Genomic DNA, 23919 nt, shown 5'->3' on the forward strand with positions numbered 1-23919 from the left:
GAGGCAAGTGGAACGTCATGGTTCAAAATTTTATCTTTAATGACTGTTATTTAATGTGACTTTTTCTTTTCTTTTTTTTTTTTTATAACAATGTGACTTTTTCTTAGACCTAGCCAAATAGGAAATGAAGGTTTCAAATCTTGCATCTTGAAATTGCTACTTAACGTGGCTTTTTTTTTTAAGATGCATAATACATTAATTTTATTCGGTGGTAATTTAATCCCTTTCAAGTATCTGATAATTGATTTAAAATTTTTCTTTGAACTATAGGTTGGGGATTTCAAACCTCAAACAAGTTGGCCACTACAAGGAATTTAAAATCCCTCTTTGGATTATGAGTCGAGGAGGATTCAAACCCTGCACTCTACAATTGAATAAATTCAATGAGTGTGGTAGAGTTGGGATAGTGTAGATGTTGCCGGTTGACTAAGAAAAAAAAAATAGGCAATTAAAAGTGTAATAATTAATTTTTTGACTGATAGAAATATTTCCAAAAAAAAAAATTGTCAAACCCACTAATTTCATAATAAATAGCAGTAACAATCTAAATAAAACTAACTGCTAATGGACCTTATTGTCAATTGCGAGCATTAGTAAGGTTAGACTTGAATGTTAGGATGCAAGTTTAGTGGAAGTGGTAATTAAAAGGTCTCAAGGCACCTGGTAGGTCAAAGTCATGGCGGCTCTTTGTCTGTATCCTAAAGTTTTCCGCGTGAACAAGTCACTGCTGTTTCTGTGATTGCAAAGAACTCTTCACAACCCTTTTTTCTTTTTTTTTTTGGATAGAAAGAGCGAAACATTTTATTAATATCAAACTAAATCTGCTTCAAGAACAGAGATAATAAAACAAGGTGGAGAGTCAGTCCACATACAATAATCTGGGATTGATAATGCATACTTAGCTAAAAGGCGAGCAACCTTACTGTTATTTCTAAGAGCCCAAGAAATCTCCCAAGCCAAGAAATTGTGCAAGCAAAAAAAATGACGTCTTCAATAAGAATACCAGAGTGAGAATCATCGGGTTCAAAGTTTTCAGTCATCTTGATCACAACTTATGTTAGGTATCACAGATTTAGGATTTCTGTTAGTACTCATATTGAGACCTATGCAGTTTAAATGAGGTACAGAGAAATGGACAAGTGGTTATTTACAGACAAAACATTCTTTTACTCTCTTGATTGCTGCTGTATTATATGCCAAAATGCTGTCCTTCTTATGTATGTATAATAATGCATCACAACACATGATATCATAAAAATGCCAAAATAAATAATCCCACAAAATTTTCCAAATAGTCTTTGCTCCGAATGAACCCAATATGGCCTCTACAATACACAAGGTAAGGTGGCATTGCCATGTTTATAACATTCTAGCAAATTATTATTTGCTGCAAACCCAGAAACACGAGCCAAACTTGAATCAGATTCAAAAGCAAAAGATTAGTAACACAGTAAACAAGACAGAATAAAGCCTCACTTAAGAGGAAGATGTTGAATTGTCTGCCAAAAACTTCGAACATGGCGAATTGGATAATCATGAAGCATACACAATTTCATTGCAGTAAAGATTTCTTTACTTTCATACTGTGCATCTTTCTAATCATTTGACATGAATTATCTCCATTCAATCACAGCTTCTCCCATAATACGATTAAAAACACCTTTACAGAACAAAACAGCAGTCCTTTCCCTCTATTTAAAAACAAATAGAACTTAATAAGCAATTACTTTGGGAACATACACATAAAAGTCACCCGCTAGAAGCCAGGGCAGACTGCAAGACTTCTTCAAGGTACTTCTCGGCGGCAGCATATTGCCTCTTTTTATCCTCAATAGCTAATACAGCCAATGCTTTATCCTGTGAAAAAATAATCAAAACGTAAGAGGAGAACGCATAATTGCAACTATATAAAATCATTAGATAAAAAGATGAGCTTACAGGCGGCAAGTCTTGATAGCTTCTCAAGGTGTCAAGTATAGGTTTTGTTTTTCTCTCCAATTCCTTTCTATGCTCTGCCATTTCGGCCAAAACTCCATGACTTATCTCTGGACTGTATCCCACACGATTGAGCATCGCCTGCATTACAAATGTAAAATTCTAAGATAAAAGTACCACCTGCACAAAATCCTATGATTTGGTCAAGTCTCTGGTCTGGTGCTTAGTCGTACTTACAAGGTTACTTTTATTGGTAGGTGAGAATAAGAAATCACTCAAAGAAGGCAAAGAAGAACTAAGAGAAAGCAAAATTAGCATATATTTTCCATTTATATTATTTACTGTTGGACAACTAGGAAGGATGCAACTTCAAAACAGAACCAAATCCAAAGATGATGTTCGTTATCTCAATAACACATGAAACCTCAGAAGGACATATACCAAATTCTCAAAGGCAAAATTTACAAACAATGACACATATAATATGAAACATTACAGATAATAGTTTGACCAAAACACCGTAAACTTGTGTATCTTTTGGTTCTAACACCTTTGAGTAAGAGCAAGAAACTGGTATTTCATACCAGTTAACGATAAATTACACTAACACCTAAAATGTATCAACTTATCAGCACTCACTTGCCTATAGAGTATGCCTTGACTACAGTTCATATCAATGAGGAAAAAGGAACAGAACAAAGAGTACTAAAATCAGCAATATTTTCCACATTAATGCACCTAAAGAAACATGTCTAAACCTACAGTTCAAGCACAAATCATGAATCAACTGAATATAGCCTACCTCAACTATATGGTTGCAGGTCACTCAACACTAAAAGCCAATGCAGTTGATCTTATGCTACAGAAGTAAAGTATTGAGATGACATGTGTCAGCTTAGCATAAACAAATACCTAAAAGGCCCTATAAGATTAAGCAAAAAGATCTGTTTCTTACACATCTTAAAAGAAGATTTAGATTTTAACATGAAGAAAATATCTTTTTGCTTCCTGAAACTTTCAGTTTAATTTGCAAGAACTCATGAAATTAAAGACTATGATACAATAACTGTTGACAAAAACACGTAGAAATATTATAAATCAGTTATGTAGGTTAAAGCAAAACACAAGTATTCATTTTGGTTACCAGACAGTTGCAACATTTAAATTAGTGTTACCTGAAGCTTCCAAGGCCAAGAAGGCCACCTTTCCATGAGAGGATTGTCACCTAAATATGTCATATGGTTCTTACCATATCCTCTCCTATCATCAATAACGGCTTTATAGTAAATCCCTGGCCATCATTTATCTCTTGTTCCTTTAGAGTTCTTCACTTGGAAGGATAACGAAACTACTACAGAAGCTTTAGATTTAGGCAAAGACTGTCAAATAAACTATTTACTTTTACTCATCTAACAGCTTGAAAAGAAGATTTAACAAAGAAGACAGAATCTAATGCTAACAGCTAACTACTCGTACCAACCCCAAGCTCCAAATCAAAGCAGCCAAGTAATATCAGACATTATCTACCAACGTTAGCAGCCATTACCACAAAACTTGTTGAAAATCAACAAGACGCCCTCTCTTACTATGAAAACAGACAGGATTGGCACTTTATCCTCAAAAATTCTGAAATTCTTAGGTCAACTACACCTGATGCCATACCAAAACCTTAACAGATTCCATCTCCCACCCAATAGAAGGCTATTCATCTTATCATCTCCCATTTCTTTTCACTGCTCTACCAAACAGCACTGATTATTTGCCTCTTTTAATTGAATATGCCAGAGTAATTTATATGCTAAGAGCAAATCCTTGGAACATGGAAACAATTACATCATAACCCTAAGAAATATCAAGCAAAAGTTTTCCAAGCAGAAAATCAGAAATATCCTGCTCTATACACAACAAATTCCAAGAATTTTGATCCTGAAAAAACTGTGAATCTCATCTAACCCATAATCCACATAACTTCTATGCACCTTTTTAACCAATTTACATTCTGTCCCCCAACGAAGACTACAAACTTATAAGACCAATATAAAGCACACTAAGAATCATTTAAATATGCTGATCAAAGAAGGTAACAGTGTTTGGTGCCCTGTATCCACTCTTACTTTCTGGAAAGATATACAACTATAATTCAAGCAGCTCCCTGATTCCCCTTCTACAAAAGGCTAAGAGCGTTTCACCAGAATTATTCAATATCATCGCAAAATGCACCAGTAAGCCCAAAGTTCTGGATTCCAGCAGGTATCAAACACTCACCCATTTTAGCTTCTTGCACATCATTTAAGTGATTTTTGACACCAAATGACAAGCATGTAAACTAAGCAAAACACCTAGTAGGGGTGTGCAAGAAGCTAAAAAGGCTGTGAGAATTTCATTGCCCCTTAATTTATAGCTAAAATTTCAAAAATCCCACTGCATCGACCCTAAACTCGTTTTCCAATTTCACGTGATTTAAAAAGTACAGACAAGATTAGGAAAAGAGGTATTCGTACAAAAATAATTAAAAAGCAAAATACATGCTGGCGTTATTCCGAATATAGAGGCTTTGTACACAAAGTAGGATTAACCAAAATATCAGCTGCCATTCCACAGAGATATAGCTCGCCAACCGCCATTGAAAATTTTTGTGACATCCAGCAAATAGATACATTAATAAATAAAAAGGAAATTAGAAAATGCAGTCTCATAAGCCAGGTAGAAACCACATTGGAAAAGCATCACATAATCATCTCATCTATTAACCATAAAAGAAAACTTATCTAACATTTAGAAATGGTAAAGTTCCCTAAAGAAGATACTACCTTGCAGTTAGAAAACTGTTTCTCATACTGGCGCTCTTTCGAGTCCATAATAGCCAAATTTGTTCTGCGACTTTCCATTTCTGCTTCACAGGGAGCTATATCGTCTTCCAGTTGTGCAAGTATTCTACAAACAAACACAGGATTAGGAATGTACAAATTGACCACAAAGCTCAACATTGACTATTGCTCCTAGAGAAAATCCAAGCAAAGGAACCTAAATTTTGTCCAGATGGTGCATAAGAAGATATACCTTTTTAAATAAGTCAACCTTGAGATTGCCTTGCGAGTAAAATCGAGGAGTACTTTTGACTCCTGCTGCACTTTAGACCTCTTCTCTTCTACAGCAGTTTTCCTTAAGGAAAGATCTGCCATTGCTACAAGGAAACTAAAATTTCCCCCACAAGATAAGCTCATTGGCACTTAAAATGGAATACATAATTGAATTAAATTGGGAAAAAAAAACTCACCTACTTAATTCAGTATCTCTGATATTCAGTAAATTAGCTACACTGGCAAGAACTTGTGCAGAGGACACCACATTTGATGGTAAACTCTCTTGAGCCAAACCCACATGCTCCAATATCTCTCGTATCCTCGCAGCTACAATCACAGAACAATAAACATTAGAGCCAATAAAATGAAACAACGTCCCAAAGACTAATGCAGCCATTTTCCTTCTATTTCTGACTGTGAAGGTCAGTAAACAATACTTCCTATTACAAGCATGGCTGCACACAGTTAAACATCATCGTTAAATTAACAACACTGGTTTATAATATGATATCTAAAACTACAAGAACACAAAATTTACTGTAATTATATATAAACATGGAATAGAAATTTAAGAAATTAAATGAAGGCATAACAAAAGCATATGTCGAAGAATCAAGGACCTTGGGCGCGATATTCAGTTGCTTTCTGGCGAAAGTCATTGGCAACAATAGAAGCAGCTTGAGTTTTGGCTTGGGAAATGGTGGCAATGTTGTGCAAATGAGCAATGCTTCTAGGGGTGTACTCAAATTCAGGGACTTCTTTTCCAACTGCACTGAATTGGGATTCAAGCCATGATTTCACTTCAGCAATTCGATTCGCATCGAACCCACTACTGCTATTCTTTGATGCTTCTGATGTAACAGAGGGCGAAGGATCTCCTCCACCAACAATTTCACTCATTTCTCTTCTTTTTCCCCTCAGACCTATAAGAACAAAATAAAATTAACAAATTAGAAATCAGAGAAATCAAGATCGGAAATTTATGGGACAAATAGCTGTTTAAAAGTTAAGATGCAAAAACCCATTTTTGGGATTAGTTATCTGAAATGCTTTTTCCCAAAAAAAAAAAAGAAAAAACCATGTTTTAACTTTTGAATTACTATGGAACAACCACATTATACGATCTAACATATCAAAAAAAAAAAAAAAAGAAGTAAGTACTAATGCTGTTGAATTCCTTAAGCAGGGACTTTGAGTCAGTAACAAATGACTAATCAAAGAAAAAAAATTCATGAGAAGAGGCCAACTATGGGGAAATGAGGTGGACTTGGAAGGTTACTTTTGAGGTTTTCTCAAATGGGTCCGGGAAATTTTGAGTAAAAATGAAGTTTTTAAGATGAAATTTGGGTTCTTAATCATATGAACCCCAAATATACATAAAGTTACTGACCAAAAGAAAATCTGCACACATTTGCAGAGACAGAGAGAGGGAGAGAGCGAGAGGGAGAGGGAGCGACTTGATGAAGAAGTCTATTGAGTGGATTTGAAGTGAGAAATGCCGGCTTCAGAGATTATTTTAAACGGCTTTTCACAGAGCACAACCTTTGCTTTTGAGAAAATTGCTGAAATAGTCTCTGATTTTTTTGAAAAATCAGACTTTGGTCTTGAATCCATAAAACGTATTTTATCACGAATTTTGTTTCTTTTTTTTAGGTATTATCTTCAAATTTTATGCCAAGCTATTTTCATAACAGTGGAAGAGAGTTGTACGCTTGTCCTATCTATAATTTGAAGAATTTTTCAAAATATTTGTATTTTACGTTCCGAACAAGTTATTTTTATAGTCAGTTACATTTATATTATTATATGGTGTTTGTTAAGATAGACTAATACAAAATTACTTTTATTATTACAATTTAGGGCGATAATTAAACTTTTTATTTTCTTTTTAAGAACAAAGAGTGATTGCTAGCTTTCAAATCAAGAAATTTAACTCTTTTATCCTTCTTTTTTTTTAGCTAAGACCATAGACCAATGAGCTTTAATTCTTAATCACAAGTTAGTCCAACCAATTGTTAAAAATCTCTAACATTAATCATCTCCAAGGATTAGCAAAGCATTATTGGTTTGTCCAGTTCATTATTGAAGGATAGATTTTCCCGTTAACGTCATTCTTTAATTTAACAGCTCAAAAGCCTTAGTGAAGCTAGTACTGGTTTGTTCAGTTCTTATTGTAAATCTGTATGAAAAATGTTGCCAGTTTGTAGTTACATGTACAACAACAGATAAGGCCGTTGGACGTGTGGAAACAAATTAGGCTCATGGGAGATACATTACAGATTAGGCCGTTGGACTGGTTTGAGGCAGCTCCTAACCAGGCATAATTTTGCAGACTTTCATCTTGGAGCAACAATCCTCACATTTCGCCTCTGAACTGTCCTGCAGAAAAATTGAAATTGTGTACTGCATGGCCGTTTTCGCTAAGACTTCTGATAAAAGATTTTGATCACCATTAACAAGATCAAATACTTCGATACCTTTCAATCTCATAAACAATACAAGGAACTTCCATATGAATCTTCCCAGTCCAAATATAACCTAGCAACAACATGCTCAAATCAGCCTTTACTAACCAGCTAATAGTTAACAGAAAGATATCGCCATCCAGTTAAATCGCCTGATGGAAGTAAAGGAATGGATATAAAAAAGAAAAAAGCAGCAAAAGCAAATAGAACAATCCATAGTTAAAAGAAAGAGAGAGAGAGAGAGAGGAATCTGCAATTAAAACATTAACAGTACATAAGAGTTGATAAACTTTCTGCAGCACTTAGAAGAATTTACAGGACTATTACAGTAATATTTAGCAGTCTACAGATAGCATCTCTACAAACATTCAGGGCAAGATTGAGCTCAACATCTATGATCACCAAACACATCTGTAGGTAACGTGCGTCTCAGTGATCTCGTTATTGTAGGTAACCTTCAACACCTGCCCCTTTTCAAGTCCATAGTATCGAGCGATTGCATCTTTTTGCAACATCCGCGGGAGCTGAAAAATGGTTTAGTGGATATGTCAGAGAAATTCCGATTTAAGAATGAAATAACAGCTGCCTCAGATTTTTTTTTTTTTTGGTTTTTTTGGGGGGGTGGGGGTGGGGGAAGATGAAGCTGCCTCAGGTGAAATCTCAGACAAAAACTTCACATTGGAAGTATTTTTAACGTTTTCAGAAAGCATATACAACTAGTCCGGGAATCGAAAATCTTGTCTGAGGAAAGAAGAAATGAATATCAGATGTTATGAACCATATGCCCTTTGAAAAGATTGGAATATTTCAATAAGAGTACTTAATAAAGAAGCAGATGCTGATAAAAGAATAGGCAGAAAACCAAATAAAGATCCACAAAATGATAAAAAGTGGAGAATAATAAACAACTTAGATGTATGGAAAGATACAAACATTGTCTCCAGAGAAGCTCTCAGAAAATGTGACTTGGGGATCAATAAATCTTATCAATCAAATATGTATGAGCAGAATCAGCATTTCTAGGTTGATGACGAAGTACATCATTTATTCAGAATGAACATCAAGATAAGTCAACCAGATAATTTTACAAATTAGAACCCGGGGGTACATTAATACCAAGAAACATTGGTTTCTCACTATACCATCAAAGAACTTGAAAGGTTGCAGCACATTTCTGAAACTTTAAGAAAATGTTGCTGCCACAACATGCTGCAAGAACCATGTTCTGCACCTAGAGATGTAAAACTATAAGAAAACAAATTCTATATCACTTCCATAATAACACCAACCTGTTTGTCCTCTATGTTATACTTCTCAAGAAGCCTTTGTTTCTCTTCTTCAGTTAGCAGTTGATGCTTTGGCTTCAAAACGTGCTTGGTGACATTGACAAGCAAGTCAGTAATCTGAGGCATGGCAAGATATTAGCCGCATGACATGGATTATTAGTCAAAAATCATAATACATATTCAAATCATTGAGTAAATGAGGCTTCCACTTTGATCAACGTCTTGCTTTGTCTGGGACTCTTGGGAGATGAAAGAAGCACATTTAAGTGTATCTTGTATTGTTTTCAAATAACCAACTTAGCTTTTTGCAAGAACATCTGGTCATAGGAGAGTGTCAGTTCTAGATATCAATATAAGAAAGCAGTGGCCACTGAAATATCTCCCTCTTTATCATCTTGGAAAGTCATTCACACCAAAACAAAGTAACATTCAACTCTAAGAAGTTTTAAATACTTTTCCCAATTATAGCTATTAACAATGCTAGAATAGAGTATGCAAGACTCGCACATATAAATAAGCTTACCCAACAAGTTCGATTTTTGACTATACCTGGTTGGGTCCGTTCAAATAGAGTTGTTGGCTTCAGAACAAAGAGACAGGTAGAGGATGAAAACGAAGAACTGACAACAGCCCTAATAATTTAAAAGCCCAATTATTTTGGAAAAAAAACATTCAGGAACAAATACAAGGGTTGCCGAATTCTTTGATGCACTTTCTAAAATCACAAAAAGGGAGTGACATATATTACTCACTGCTCTATCAGAGGCTTAGAGTTGAAAAAATGGTTGCAGACGACAAAGAGAGCATGGAGGAAACTGGAATTATAGGCAAGTACCAAATAGAGTAGCAAGTAATAAAGACTGGAAGATGATTGCAATGCAAAGTTGTAGTGGCTATAGCATGCTGATTCATTGGCACAAGCAACTTTCACGATATGAATGCACGGTCTGTTTCTTTTTCTTTTTCCCTCTCCAAGCCTGTATATTCCAATTTTTATCCACAAAATCCAAACTCACCTTACACCAAATGAATGACAAAATCATGTATAGTCTTAAAACAGCTTTGAACATGCTTAGAGCTTCCTTGAGTAATTAGTACATTCTAACGTAAAATGGAAAAGTATCATAAATCACATGGAAAGCATAAACCTCCAAGTGCTCTAAATTTTTTTGCTGGAAAGTTCCTTCATTTCACAGGTTCCTTGAGGAGAGGGTACGCAAGCATATTGACAGCAGCAGCTCAAAGGCCAAGCATTCCCAAATACCAATATATTCAAACATAAATGGTAAATGCAAACAGTGAAAAGAAGGCAACCAACCTGGAAAATCTCAACTTTGAAAGGCAAGAGATCCACAGCTTTCATAGCCTGGCTGGTTATGTGATTTTGCACAATTAGTATCAGCCTACTTAGAGTGTCTTTGTTCATGATTTGGTTTGCAATACCACGAATTACATTTACTTTCACCACATTAGGCCCACAGAAAAGGACTAGAATCTGCATTCAAGAATTCAAAGATCTCAATAGGTATCCCAATTTGATGATGGTACATAATTTCTAAATATAAAAGAAGCAGACAACATTCGACCAAATAATAATCTTAACTTCAGCATCTTAAATCTATAAAGAAACCAGAGGCAGTGCTGTTTAAGGGCATATTCAAGAATTTGTCCAAGGCATGTCAAGAAAAGGGGAGTACACTTCTACTTCTCCCAATCTTGACCTATCATCAAATGCAGAATAGCCAAATCAGAAAGAGATAGACACACACACATGGAACCACATTATCCCTCCTATTTCAGTTCCTAAGAGGCTTGAAGATTGAGCATATAAAACGTGAAGAGCTAAAGAAACAACAAGAAGAAGCAAAGGAATTTCGAATTTAAAACTAGCAATCAGATACATATCAAAAACTACTTTGTTTTTTAAACTCACATAAAGAGCAACTGAAATGAATAAAAACAAAAGAAAATGCATGAAAAAACATTCCTTATAATTACTTCAATTTCCACTAACCATTAACCAAGTCGAGATTTCTATCACTCGAACAAAAAATACCAAGAAAGGGCTATAATCAAAAGAAAAGAAAGGTGCAAAGTAACTAGGCGGACATCGTGTGCAAAGTAACTAGGGGGACTTCGCAATATGTCCATGGTACTATTTGACTCCTGACAATCAGCCATTTCAGACCATGCCACATTGACATAGATGCCATTGTCTGCTTCAGTCACATATCAAAGCATCAGGACCACAGATGTTCTTCTCCAGTTCCAGATAAATGCTAATTCTGAAAATAGTAAGAATCAGACCTGATGTTAAAGAACCAGAAGTAGAAAAACTGAGGTAGGCTTTCCTATGCTGTAGTTAAAGACAGTTCGAAACATTTAACATGTCATTTTCTGAATGGAACTTCTGTGGGATGAGTGAACAAATTTCTGGAACAGATAAAACACACAGAACTTGCTTAAAAGTGCTGCACTCATGATTCTGCAGTGGCTACTTCCAATTCTTTTTCTTGAAACATATTTCAAGTGTGACTTGGGTACGAGGTCACAAGAAAAATGTGCTGTCTGAATCGCAGAGAGCTGTTAATTGAGCATTTGCAATCTTGTAATGCATCTTTGTTATCTTCAGGGCATTCATATCTTAAATCAGTTACTAAATCTCCAATCTCTTCAGTGATTTCATTGCAACCTTCATTTAGCATTTCCATTCACCCATCTTGTCAATCTCAGAATTCATAGAGGAAGAACCAATGATCTTTTCTGGAAGATCATGAGCTGCAGGCTATGTTTTAACCTCACAAACATCAAGTGTATCAACAGTAGGTCTTCATGGACTCTATTGCAGAAACCAATAAGAAGGATTCTAGAGGTTTAGCTGGTCTATCAAACTAAGTCAAGACATCCCCAGCTATCTGTTTAACTTCTATCTTTTTCTGTGAGTGCCAACTCCAGTTTTTCCAACTCTCTTCAGCCTGCATGCATAGCTTAATTGCTATACCGGTAAATTCATCACAGGATTCCATTTACTGCATGTCATTGTTATTATTTTATGACAGCAGGTTTAGGGCTTAAATTAATGAGCTTAGATTCAATCGAATCTCAAATAAACCCTCAAGATTCCACCTCAATTAGGTCCTCAAATTGGATGGCTAGATTCAGGGATAACACTACCATAATTCATTCAGATGGAGGAGTATACGCAAAGTTGAAACTGTACAAATTGGAAAGAATCATAAGACCAAGATTTCAAAGGAAATAATAATAATAATTTAAACAGATATATCCAGCATTCCAGCAAATGGAATATATCCAATATTTCAGACATTTGATGGGCCAAATTTGAATTCCATTAGAAAGACGGTGAAGAAAATTATAACTTATCTTGAAGGCACTAAAATTTCTATGACATGTGTGAACCCTTTTAATTCCAGTAAAATTTGAAGAATATAGTTCTCAAGCACAACTTTGATGTTCTCAGATACATTAAGAAATCAAAACCTACATAACCATTCTAACCTAAGCAGCATTGGTGATTCCTCAAGGCTCAGAGAATTGCTTTTCCTTTCTTGGCAACTGTCTTAAGAGCATTTCTCATGTCCAGCCAACCATCTCTGTAAAATATGAGTCCTTTTCATCTTCTTATTATTTTGGCTGTCAGACCTTTCTCGTTATGAAAGACATTTAATGAGACTTGGTAACATAGGTTTTACAAAAAAAAAAAAAAAAAAAACTGTTAAACTCTAACAAAGCAATACTTTGAGTACTTCCTTCAATTTAAATTGGTAGTGTAGACAGCATAGAGCAAAACAATATCATGTACAAAAATCATGCCAGTATGGCTGTTCATGCAATTCCGAGGTGACTGAATCGGTCTACATCAATATCTGACATTGAAAAACTCAGGCGCAAATATCTACGAGCAGGGTAACCTTTTCACAAGGAGCAATAACAGATTGGTGAATGTGATAAATGAAGAGCTTTATTCGCCATGTTGATTAGAGCCAGAGAAAATAACAGGAAAAGAAGCACAGTTGATAGGACAACAATGAGGGAAAAAAAAAAAAAAGAAACAATTTTCATCTAAAGGTGCTAGACTTTAACAAAAACAAAAACCACGCAAGTCTTGAGTTCTAGATTTTTGAAATATAACAGATCAAGAACTAATAACTTGTCACAGACAGACTAGGAATTCATTATTGACATTTCATCATGAATGTTAGCAACCTAACAATAGGCAAACGTTTCACAACTTGAAAGATACCAGAACTCAAAATCTGACCTTGTTAGAAGGGTCATCCTTGTGAAGAGCAGAGATTCTCAGGCGATCAATGTCAGGCTGTTGGCCGTAGTTATTACGGAAGTCTTGAAGAGAGAGTCCAATCTCCGAATTGGGTACGAGAAAACCACGGTCCCTAAGCATTTCCAGCACAGTTCGGCGTGACAAGTAGTACCTATGAGACTCTATGCTACCCTCATCGATATAGCTACTCAAACACCTCGGGTAACTCTCCCCATCTACATCCATTTCCATTTTCCCACCGACATCCATAGCTTTTCTCACCGGGTTTTCAGCTAGGCAAGTTGTGCTCTTTTTTTCTTCTTCCTGAATGCAAGAAAGCATTAACCATTAAACTCAGGGCAGTTCGACAAGGGCAATTATAATAGGGATTTCCACCTTATCCTTATTTCAATTGTCAATGAACCTCTTCGAATTAACAGCTAAATAAAGTAAACATTTAACCAGATAAATAATTACCATTAGCAGAAGTCACACTAAACCCTCTTAGATTTTTATGCCATTAGACCGTGTATCATCAAGAATTAGAGTAATTTTGTCGCAGGCACAAATACCATAAACATATTCAAGCAGATTACACTCTCTTCCCAAAACTAAACTAATGCATTTCCATACCAAAAACAGATTAGAAACTAAACAATCAACCAATTAAGGGATTGTAGCAACTAATATCTAACTTTCAAGAAACCAAAACAAAAAAATGCTTTTATCTTGCTGGAGATAAAATGATACACAAAAAGGCAACACATTGGAGAGAAAGAAGCAGAACGAAAGATGTTGGGAGAAGGAGAAAGTGAGGGAGCTTGCCTGTGCCGGTGATCTCTTGCAGTAATGAGAATTGAGCGTAGGGTTTAAGCCCTTGGCCTTAAAAGTTAAAACCAGAGACCGTGGTCGGAAAATGGACAAAAGGTTAAAAAAAAAAAAAAAAAAAGAATTTACCTAGCATTTTGAGACTGTCACTAGGTACTACCGTACTAGCATTATATACATTGTGATTTTGATTTTTTTTTTTTTTTACTACTCTTACTAGCATCGCAATACTAGTTTGTTTGGAATGATTTGGAAAAAAAATTCAAGTTTTGTTTTGTTTGTAAAAATAATACTGTAGTATTTTTATTGATAAGGTGGGTGTGTGATTAAAAAAATTGATTGAAAAGATAAAATGATGATTAAAAATATATTTATAATACAGTAATAAAATTTTTTTAATGATATTAACTATGAAAGTGAAACAACATGTTATAACGATGTGTTTATATAATAAAAGACATATATAAATATAAAAAATATTTCTATAAAATCTAAAAATTATCTGTGCCTAAACATTTAGGATAAGTGAGATAATATTTCTTTTTTTCTTTTTGCAAAAGGATGGAATAAGGTTAAGTATAGAGCTAGTGAGATAATATTTCTTTTTTTTTTTGGGCAAAAGGATGGAATAAGGTTAAGTATAGAGCTATCAATAGGGTTAGATCAACAACAATCAACTTGAAATAATTAAAATCAAGCCTTACACTTCATTAGGTTTGGTTGAGTTTAAACTTCAAAATGAGCCCCAATTAAATTAAATTGTGAGTTGACTTTATACTTAATGAGGCTCGATTCGATTAAATGTCAACCCAACCAATTAAGTACATAAGTACTTATTTTTTTAATTCACTGTGATGTATATTATTTAATAATTATACATTATAATGTACATAATTTATATAATATATATATATTGATTAAACAAAATAAATATTATGTATACGCCATGTATAAAATTATAGATTAGTTGTGAGCTTGTATCGGACCCAAATTAGGCCTGAAACTCTTGTATTTTGATGAACCATGTATGAGTTTCACACAACAAACTTGAAGCCCAAGTTCAAAAGCCCGAAAATTATATTTTGGTCTGTGAGTTGAGTTTTAACTTTTCAAAATCCGACTCATAAGACTCGATTGACACCTCTAATTAGGTACGATAGAGTTGATTATTTAAAATTGTCTTTGCACCTTATTTTTTTTATCCTTTTTAGAATATGGCTATAATATAACCTTTTAAAGAACATTTAACGAATTTTACCCTCAACTTTTACTTGGCCCCCTCCAATTATTTTTCCAGCGCATACCCCACTTTTCATTGAGGGACAAATGTGTACCGATTCATTTTGTTATTATTATTATTTTTACATACATGTGCTTGGCTTTTGTTGACACAGAAAAAGTTGATCACAAAATATAATTTAGGCTTGTTGACAAAAAAAAAAAAAAATGTCAGCATAAGTAGCAAATAAATATGATACTAATAAAGATGCCTCCATTCAAATCCAACAACAAACAGACTTCATTTTAATTAATTACAATCAAAATCTTGCATAAAAAAAAAAGAGTCTTATGTCAACATTGTCCTTTTGTTGCTGAAATGATTAATAATTTACTATTATTGCCATGTTTCTCCAAAAAAAGAAATTTTGAAGTTTGATTTAATCCCTATTTTCGTCCTCTAAATTCAAAAATAAGCCATATCAGCCCTTATTAACAATTTTGGTCAAGTATAGCATCATGCATAACCATTTTCAAGCCATATAACCAATTCTGAAATCAGTCACCTTGCAAACATGTAGAAATGAACATTTGAGAAATTGCCACCAGTTGGGAATGGGAATTATTTTTACTTCTCTGTAACATATACAGAAAAACTGGTTCAGGAATGGTGGAGTGGTAAAGCATGGATTCTAATCCCATCAACAGAAGTAACCACTACAATCAAAGGCCAGACATCTGACCTTCTCCATATTGATGGAGTATTTATCTGCAACAAGAAATAGAAGAACAGACAATCAATGATCAAAAAAAGTGGTAAAAAGAACTTCATATTTGACTTCCACACTGTTGCCCTATAACCTGGACTGGGATTTCTTGCATGATCTTCCTGTTAACTTGGAGCGCCTTGGCGACAATGTCGCCATCGATACATAGATTTGATCCGAAGACAGCATCTCCAATGGTTATGAGACCTTGACTTCAATGGCAATTGCATGAACTTTCCTACATTATGTTGGAAATGAACAAGCGCAAGTGGAAAAACACATTAAGATGTGTAGCTCTGTGTTAAAAAAGCATGTAACTAATAAATTTCAAAGACATTTAGCTGTGGAAAGAGGCCCAAAACATTGAGCTACATAAGGCATTTTGCACACTGCAGATACCACTGAATAGATATATACAGAATACAAGAGACATTCATATTGACAGACGAGAGCAAACACATAATTATGTAACTAATCCCCTAGTGATTTCACAAGCAGATTTACATTCAAGATCTGCTCCTTTTGGAGTTGATAATCTCGAGCCATTGCATTGTTGTGTAGATATTTATTAGTTGGAAAAAAAGTTTCAGGTGAGATGTCTGACCGGTAAATTGAGGTCCCTATTCCTAAAACTCCCAAAGTCTATCTTTGAATCACAAACTTCAAGATGACTCAAGGCATGCATATACAACTAACTAGCTTCAAAGAAAAGGGGCATCATAATATCAGGTCAGGTCAGGAGGTTGCAGATAGAAGCCAAGATATTCAGAATTACAATTTTCATGGTGTTGAAGGTTAGCGGAAATTTGCTGTGAATCATTTAATATTGCTTGAAGAAAGATTACAGGGGCCATACCAACCAGAGGCTTTTGAAGAATGTACTTTTGGCGATGAATGATATTATGTAAATCAAGTTGAAGATCAGAATCAGCTCCTTTAAAATAAGTGATGTTGTTTCATTTAATGTAGAATGAGACTTAAAGAAAGTTCAGTGGAGAAGCTTTTAGGGACCAAACTCCTAATACATAGTTATAAGAAACTAGTTTTTCATACCAAGAGAGGGGCTAGGTTTTTCTTACCTCACCATGAAAGAAGAATAGGGTAATATGAAGTTTCGACATATCTAACAATTGTCATAGGTTTTTCAGCCAAAGTATCTGTAAGACACATAAAAGAGATAGAGATTTGTTTATCATAACACCAATGAGTTGCTCCTTTATGTTGGAATTCTTAAGAAGCCTATGTTTGACTCGGTCACTTAATTAAGCCAGCACTTCATGGCTTCAAGAAGCAAGTCAATAATCTAAAGACGCGTCAAATATTAAGACATTGCATTGATAAGTCAAAGAAGCATGCCAAATGATTACAAATAATGCACCAATTGGATCACTTGATATGTTTAGAAACAAGCTATAGAAAATTTAAAGCACAGAAAGGTAGATTATTAAATGAGTGGGACCAAATCAGACATTTTATGTGATAGACACAGTAAAAGTTCTTTTTATTGAAAATTCATTACTTTGAACCAAATCAAAACCTAAATGCAGACTGTTAAGAGAATATAAGTATTCTTGTAGATAATAAATTAGTAAGGGTATTCTTATAAATAGTTTGTTAGGTTTATACTCCTATAAATACTAGTTGGTCACTCATAATACAGTGACTAGATGTTTTCTTCCCAAGATACCTGTTAACATGGTATCAGAGCAAAAGTCCTAGGGTTAGGGTTAAATATCTAGCAAAAGTTTTGACGCGATACTGTTCATCGTACACTGTTCACGCGGTACTGTTCATCGCGCATACTGTTCATCGCGCACTGTTCACGCGGTACTATTCACGCGCACTGTTCACGACGCACTGTTCATCGCGAATTTTGATTGCTGTTTTGTTTGAAGTACTATTCGCTATGGTTGAAAGTTTTGCTAATGGGGTTACCACTGATCAAGTTGAATCAAGTTCTTCAGCACATGGGTCCCAGAAAACTGTTACTATATCCGAGGAAGATTATGTTAAATTCTTACAGTACCAAATTACAAATCACGCATCTCTTCCCTCTGCTTCTTTAGCACAAAAAGGTAATGACTCATGGATTATTGATTCCGGAGCTACTAATCATATGTCAGGTACCTCTAAAATTTTTTCTAATTTTCAAGAGTCTACTCCCTTTTCTCATGTTACTTTAGCTGATGGATCTACCACTAAAGTTAAAGGACTAGACACTGTAGAAATTAATCCATCACTTCCGCTGTCTTCTATTCTTTACGTATCCAATTTGTCATTTAATCTAATGTCTGTTAGTAAGCTCACTAAATTTCTACAGTGTACAGTTACTTTTTCTCTTGATTCTGTTGTCATTCAGGATTTGAAAACAAAGAGAACGATTGGTGGAGGGCATGAGCATAATGGTCTTTATTTTCTCAATTTCAATGGTCCGATAGCATGTCCTGCTACTGTTTCTCCTCTTGAAATTCACTGTCGTTTAGGTCATCCGTCTTTACAAAATTTGAAAAAGTTGGTTCCTACTTTGAATCAATTATCTTCGTTAGAATGTAAGTCTTGTCAGTTAGGAAAGCATCATCGTGTTTCTTTTGCTCCTAGAGTCAATAAACGGGTTTCTGAACCCTTTTTGTTAGTTCATTCTGATGTTTGGGATTCTAGTCGAGTCACTTCAAAGTTAGGTTTTAAATATTTTGTAGTTTTTGTTGATGATTTTTTCAGAGTTACATGGCTTTATTTAATGAAAGATCGTTCAGAATTATATTCTATTTTTTGTGCATTTGTTACAGAAATAAAGAATCAATTTGGTGTGCCTGTACGTATACTTCGCAATGATAATGCGAAAGAGTATTTTTTCACTCCTTTTAATACCTTTATGACTAAGTCTGGTATTATTCATCGGTCCTCTTATCCTCACACTCCACAACAGAATGGAGTTGCTGAAAGAAAAATTGGACATTTAATCGAAATTGCTCGAGCACTGTTGTTGCACATGAATGTACCCAAACAATTTTGGAGTGATGCAGTTCTAACTGCATGTTATTTAATTAATCGCATGCCATCTAATATTCTTGGAGGTCAATTACCTCACTCCATTTTTTTTCCTCATGAACCTGTGTTTAAATTGCCTCCTCATATTTTTGGATGTGTGTGTTCATCAGCTTGCTCCCGGGGTGGATAAATTAGATTCTCGTGCTATTAAGTGTATTTTCTTAGGTTATGCACGAGCGCAAAAAGGGTATAGATGTTACAATCCAGTTTTAAATCGATTTTTTACTTGTGCTGATGTTACTTTCTTTGAATCCACTCCGTATTTTATCAAACAAAGTATGTCTTGTGAATTAGACCAGTGTCCCTCTTTTTTCTCTCCTGTTTTACCAGTCCCTTCCCCTTTATTACTTGAGTTGTCTAGTCCACTAGATTCCATAGCTCGATTATCTCGTCCTCATTTTCAAGTTTACTCTCGTCGTTCCATGGTTGAGAAAGTTCCTGATATGCCACGCACTTCACCAATTAACTCTCAATCTTCAAATTCATGTATGACGCCCTCCTCTGAGTTAGATCTTCCTATTGCTTTACGCAAAGGTAAGAGACATTGTACTTCCCATCCTATTTCTAATTTTATTTCTTATTCTCGTCTCTCTATGTCATATTCTTCTTTTGTTGCTTCTCTTGATTCTATCTCCATTCCTAAGTCTATTACATATGCTCTTAATCATCCTGATTGGAGATTAGCTATGCAAGAAGAGATGTCTGCTTTGGAACAAAATGGTACTTGGGATCTTGTCCCTCGTCCTTCAGGTAAGCCTGTTGTTGGTTGTAAATGGGTGTACACTATAAAAGTGCAGCCTAATAGTTCTATTGATAGATTGAAGGCTCGGCTGGTAGCTAGAGGATTTACTCAGGTGTATGGAGTAGACTACTTAGAAACATTTTCTCCTGTTGCAAAGATTACCTCTGTTCGTCTTCTTATCTCTTTGGTAGCAACTTATAATTGGCCATTGCATCAGTTAGATGTGAAAAATGCATTTCTGCATGGAGATTTGGAAGAAGAGGTATATATGGAACAACCTCCTGGATTTGTTGTTCAGGGGGAGAATCCGCGGTTGGTTTGTCGTTTGAAAAAATCCTTATATGGATTGAAACAGTCTCCGAGGGCTTGGTTTGGCCGGTTTAGTAGTGTTGTCATGGAGTTCGGTCTGACAAGATGTGGAGTAGATCACTCTGTATTTTATCGACATTCTAATGCTGGTAAAATTTTATTAGTTGTTTATGTGGATGACATTGTGATTACAGGTGATGATGTTGTGGGGATCCAGAAACTTAAATCCAATCTGCAGGCAAACTTTCAGACAAAGGATTTAGGTCATCTACAGTATTTTTTGGGTATTGAGGTAGTTCGGTCTAAATATGGATTTATTTATGTCAAAGAAAATATGTACTCGATATGTTGAGTGAGGTTGGGATGTTAGGTTGCCGACCTGTGGATACTCCTATGAATTCCAATGTGAAATTAGCAGGAGATCAAAGTGCATTATTTGATGATCCTAAGCAATATCGAAAATTTGTGGGTAAATTAAATTATCTCACTGTAACGAGACCTGACATTTCGTTTGCAGTGAGTGTTGTGAGTCAATTTCTTGATACCCCTCGTACTAGTCATTAGGATGTTGTTATACAGATTCTCAGGTATCTTAAGAGTGCTCCTGAAAAAGGGTTGCTGTATCAAAATCATGGACACACTGATATTGAAGGATGTAGTGATGCAGATTGGGCTGGTTCTGCTTCAGATCGAAGATCGACTACAGGATATTGTGTGTTTGTTGGTAGTAATTTAGTGTCGTGGAAGAGTAAGAAGCAAACAGTTGTATCCAGATCAAGTGCAGAATCTGAATACCGCGCTATGGCTCACACTGTGTGTGAGTTGGTTTGGTTGAAAAGCATGTTACTGGAACTTGGGTTTGAGCATAAACAGCCTATGAATTTAGTGTGTCATAATCAGGCGGCTGTTCATATTGCGTCTAATCCAGTGTTTCATCAAAGGACAAAACATATTGAAGTTGATTGTCATTTCATTCGAGAGAAATTACTTGACGGGATCATCAAGACATCTCATGTACCGTCTGTAGATCAATTGGCTGATGTGTTTACCAAGAGTTTAGGGGGCTCTAGGGTGAAATACATTTGTAACAAGTTGGGTGCTTATGATATATATGCTCCAACTTGAGGGGGAGTGTTAAGAGAATATAAGTATTCTTGTAGATAATAAATTAGTAAGGGTATTCTTGTAAATAATTTGTTAGGTTTGTACTCCTATAAATACTAGTTGGTCACTCATAATACAGTGACTAGATGTTTTCCTCCCAAAATACCTGTTAACACAGACGTTTTACTGCTTATTTGTTGACTAATTTAAAAAGTTGCTGATTTACTAACCAAAAGAGAATATGCAAAGATTTTTCTAAGAGCTATTTATCAATAAAAATACAGAGTTCTTAATGATAAACTGCAACAGAGATGTGGACATTTCTCTAAACGACTGTTTATAACCAAAAAGGCAAGCCTGCCTGACAAGTAAATTTTTCTGTAGCTAAGAATATAGCGAAGCATTTTCACCTGGAATGCACTGCATCTTCATCACTCAAGCCTCCTCCTTTTACACCTTCCCAAGGCACCATGATATAATCATTGTGCTGCCCCAATAACAGTTGGCCATTTTTCTCCTCAAAGCCAAGCTACCAGGGTGCCATCTCGACTCCAAAACAAACTTCTTGCCCCAAAATCCCCAGCTTAACCATCATCCTGCAACTTCCACCTTTTAAAGGTAAACCAGCCAACGCAAACATAAGATTCAACAACTCTAGTTGGCCACCCCTGCCTTGCTCCTTGACAAAATACAGAACAGCACAAGCTCCGCCTATGCATATTGCCAACCACATCTTCTCCCAATCTGAGTACACAGCTAAACCCCATGCAACTGATAATGTCTCCTCCAATGCAATCTAACAACCAGCACCATGCCAATATCCCATCCCTATATCTTAGCATAAGCATGGTATTGCAACTTAAATGAATTTCTTTGTGAATACATGGTGTTGCAATATGAATGAGTGTAAAGCAACTGTTATGTGTGCACTTATGTTTCTTCTATTGCTTTATGACATTTTACTTGTAAGATGGGCTGCATCAGCTTTCAATAGAAAAGGATTTATGTGAGACAAAAAAAATCCAAGAGGAAGGAAACCCAGGTCTAAGATGTCCAGAGCAGTTACTATAACTACGCAATACCATACCTAAAGAACCAACGTTGGAAGTTCCAGATTACCAGCTGTTCAAGCTCGTGCATGAACAATAAATCTAGTGGTGAGACAACCCTATACTGCCTTGGAGAAGCTGACTGTTGGTTTTGCTTGATTTTCCCGAGTGTATAAGACAATAAATTCGCTATCCAGTGGTTACTGATTAGGGGCATCTTTGGAAGAATGATCAATTGTTATCTTATCTAGGCTATCTTTTCAGTCTGGAAAATCATAAAAATGACTGATAACACCAGATTGAAAAATGGAGGAAATGATTCACTTGAAAGACCAGAGGGTAATGTGAGCATGGAACACAGTTGAAGGGGGGACTTTTAGGAAGTTACCCCTTCTGTTTGTATGCGCTTTTGATCTGTCAAATTTCATGATAAGGTGGCTAATGCACCAATTTTTTTACCAACTTAAAGGTTTTTGGCCTTTTAATTTGTTTAATTTACGTCCAGTTCGTATATATATATATATATGGCATCAATAAAATGCATTTTACAATATGGTGAGGAACAATTAGAAAAAAAAAAAAAAAAAAGCTAGAGAAAAAAGGAAATTTAGAGCAGATCTCAAACAGAGTAGCCATGGACAAAGACCGGAGTCTTGCAAAGAAGAGTTGCAGTGGCTACACTCAGTGCAGCCAGATGAACGTGTTGGTGAGATTTTGGGTTTCATAATGATGTTAGTGAGGTGTTATACAATGCATATTCAGCCATGTTTTTTTTATAAGAAGTCATATATTCCAAAAGCTTTGGGAGCTAAAAGGGAAAAATACGATAAATCTAACAGACATGACACTTAATTGAAGTAAAATTTACAAAAATTTCTTGGTTGTACATGAGCAATGAGTAATGAAAAGCAAAGATGCGTATAGGAGTAACTTGGAGGCCAATATTGACTCAAAACATTCATAGATTGAAAAACGTAAACAGGAAAAGGTAAGAGAACTAACCTGGAAATCTCAACTTCCAAAGGTAAAAATTCACAGCTCATTTCATTTCAGCCAACTCAAAAGATTTCAAGTATCAGGGATGCAATCATACCAAGGACCTTTAGCTTTTACCACATTAGGGCAAAGGAAAAGGACAACGATCTGAATGCAAGCTTTCAAAGAACTAATTTAATTTCATTATTGATGACAAATAAACAATTTTTCACATAATAGCTGATGTCAGGAGAAGTGAGGAAGAGTAAGCTAAATAAAAAACAATCAACGAAGTTTACGAACATATTAAAGAATTTCTAAAAATTGGAATGCCTCATAGATTATGAAAATATTCAAGAATTACTATGCATGTCAAACAAGGATTAAGTACCTAAAAAAAGGCATCAAGAGGCAAATGATACAGAAAAAAGACAGGCCAAGAACAAAATTTGGCAACCAACATCTGTAAAAAGTGCTTGAAGCAAACCAGCCAACATATGTGAGAAGGCCTTCACTATAAGTTGGTAAGTTTGACACCATGCAACAGACAACAAAGAAAAATTTTACTCATTGTCTACCTAATCATGACACAAGGATGAAGGAATAAAGAATGGGGCAGCACCAACAGCAGCCTGCTTTGCTCATTAAGCTTTTGATGAAAGCACAGTCACTGGTCAAATTTTGAGAAAAGGGGAATAAGATTCATGTAAATGCTGTATGCCATGCCCAAGTGTAGGTATAGCCTAGCTTGTTTAAACTCCTCACAGAACAGAAAAGTTGAAACTTGAGAAGTAAAGCATATATGCAACAGGATAGAATGTAGAACAG

At 35.3% G+C, this 23919-nt stretch overlaps 2 protein-coding genes across 3 annotated transcripts; both read right to left on the reverse strand.

The window, feature by feature from the left end:
- Positions 1–1495: 1495 nt before the first annotated feature.
- LOC113691276 (AUGMIN subunit 1) lies at positions 1496–6544 on the reverse strand. Of its 2 annotated transcripts, none has more exons than XM_027209362.2 (7): positions 6409–6544; positions 5639–5941; positions 5213–5345; positions 4996–5130; positions 4746–4869; positions 1939–2076; positions 1496–1857 (listed from the first exon to the last, which is right to left on the reverse strand). In XM_027209362.2, the coding sequence occupies exons 2-7, from the start codon at positions 5916–5918 to the stop codon at positions 1750–1752; spliced, it is 918 nt and encodes a 305-aa protein (XP_027065163.1). In that variant the 5' UTR covers positions 5919–5941; positions 6409–6544; the 3' UTR covers positions 1496–1749. The 2 variants fall into 2 exon arrangements, with proteins under 2 accessions (XP_027065163.1, XP_027065164.1); XM_027209363.2 differs by lacking the exon at positions 6409–6544 and adding an exon at positions 6180–6267.
- Positions 6545–7724: 1180 nt separating this feature from the next.
- Positions 7725–13910, reverse strand: LOC113694167 (DNA-directed RNA polymerase V subunit 5A). Its single transcript, XM_027213031.2, has 5 exons — positions 13877–13910; positions 13052–13375; positions 10088–10264; positions 8773–8886; positions 7725–8007 (listed from the first exon to the last, which is right to left on the reverse strand). The coding sequence occupies exons 2-5, from the start codon at positions 13319–13321 to the stop codon at positions 7882–7884; spliced, it is 687 nt and encodes a 228-aa protein (XP_027068832.1). The 5' UTR covers positions 13322–13375; positions 13877–13910; the 3' UTR covers positions 7725–7881.
- Between the last annotated feature and the right edge of the window lie 10009 nt (positions 13911–23919).

Source organism: Coffea arabica, chromosome 6c (genome assembly GCF_036785885.1).
Source record: "Coffea arabica cultivar ET-39 chromosome 6c, Coffea Arabica ET-39 HiFi, whole genome shotgun sequence".
NCBI lineage: Eukaryota > Viridiplantae > Streptophyta > Magnoliopsida > Gentianales > Rubiaceae > Coffea > Coffea arabica.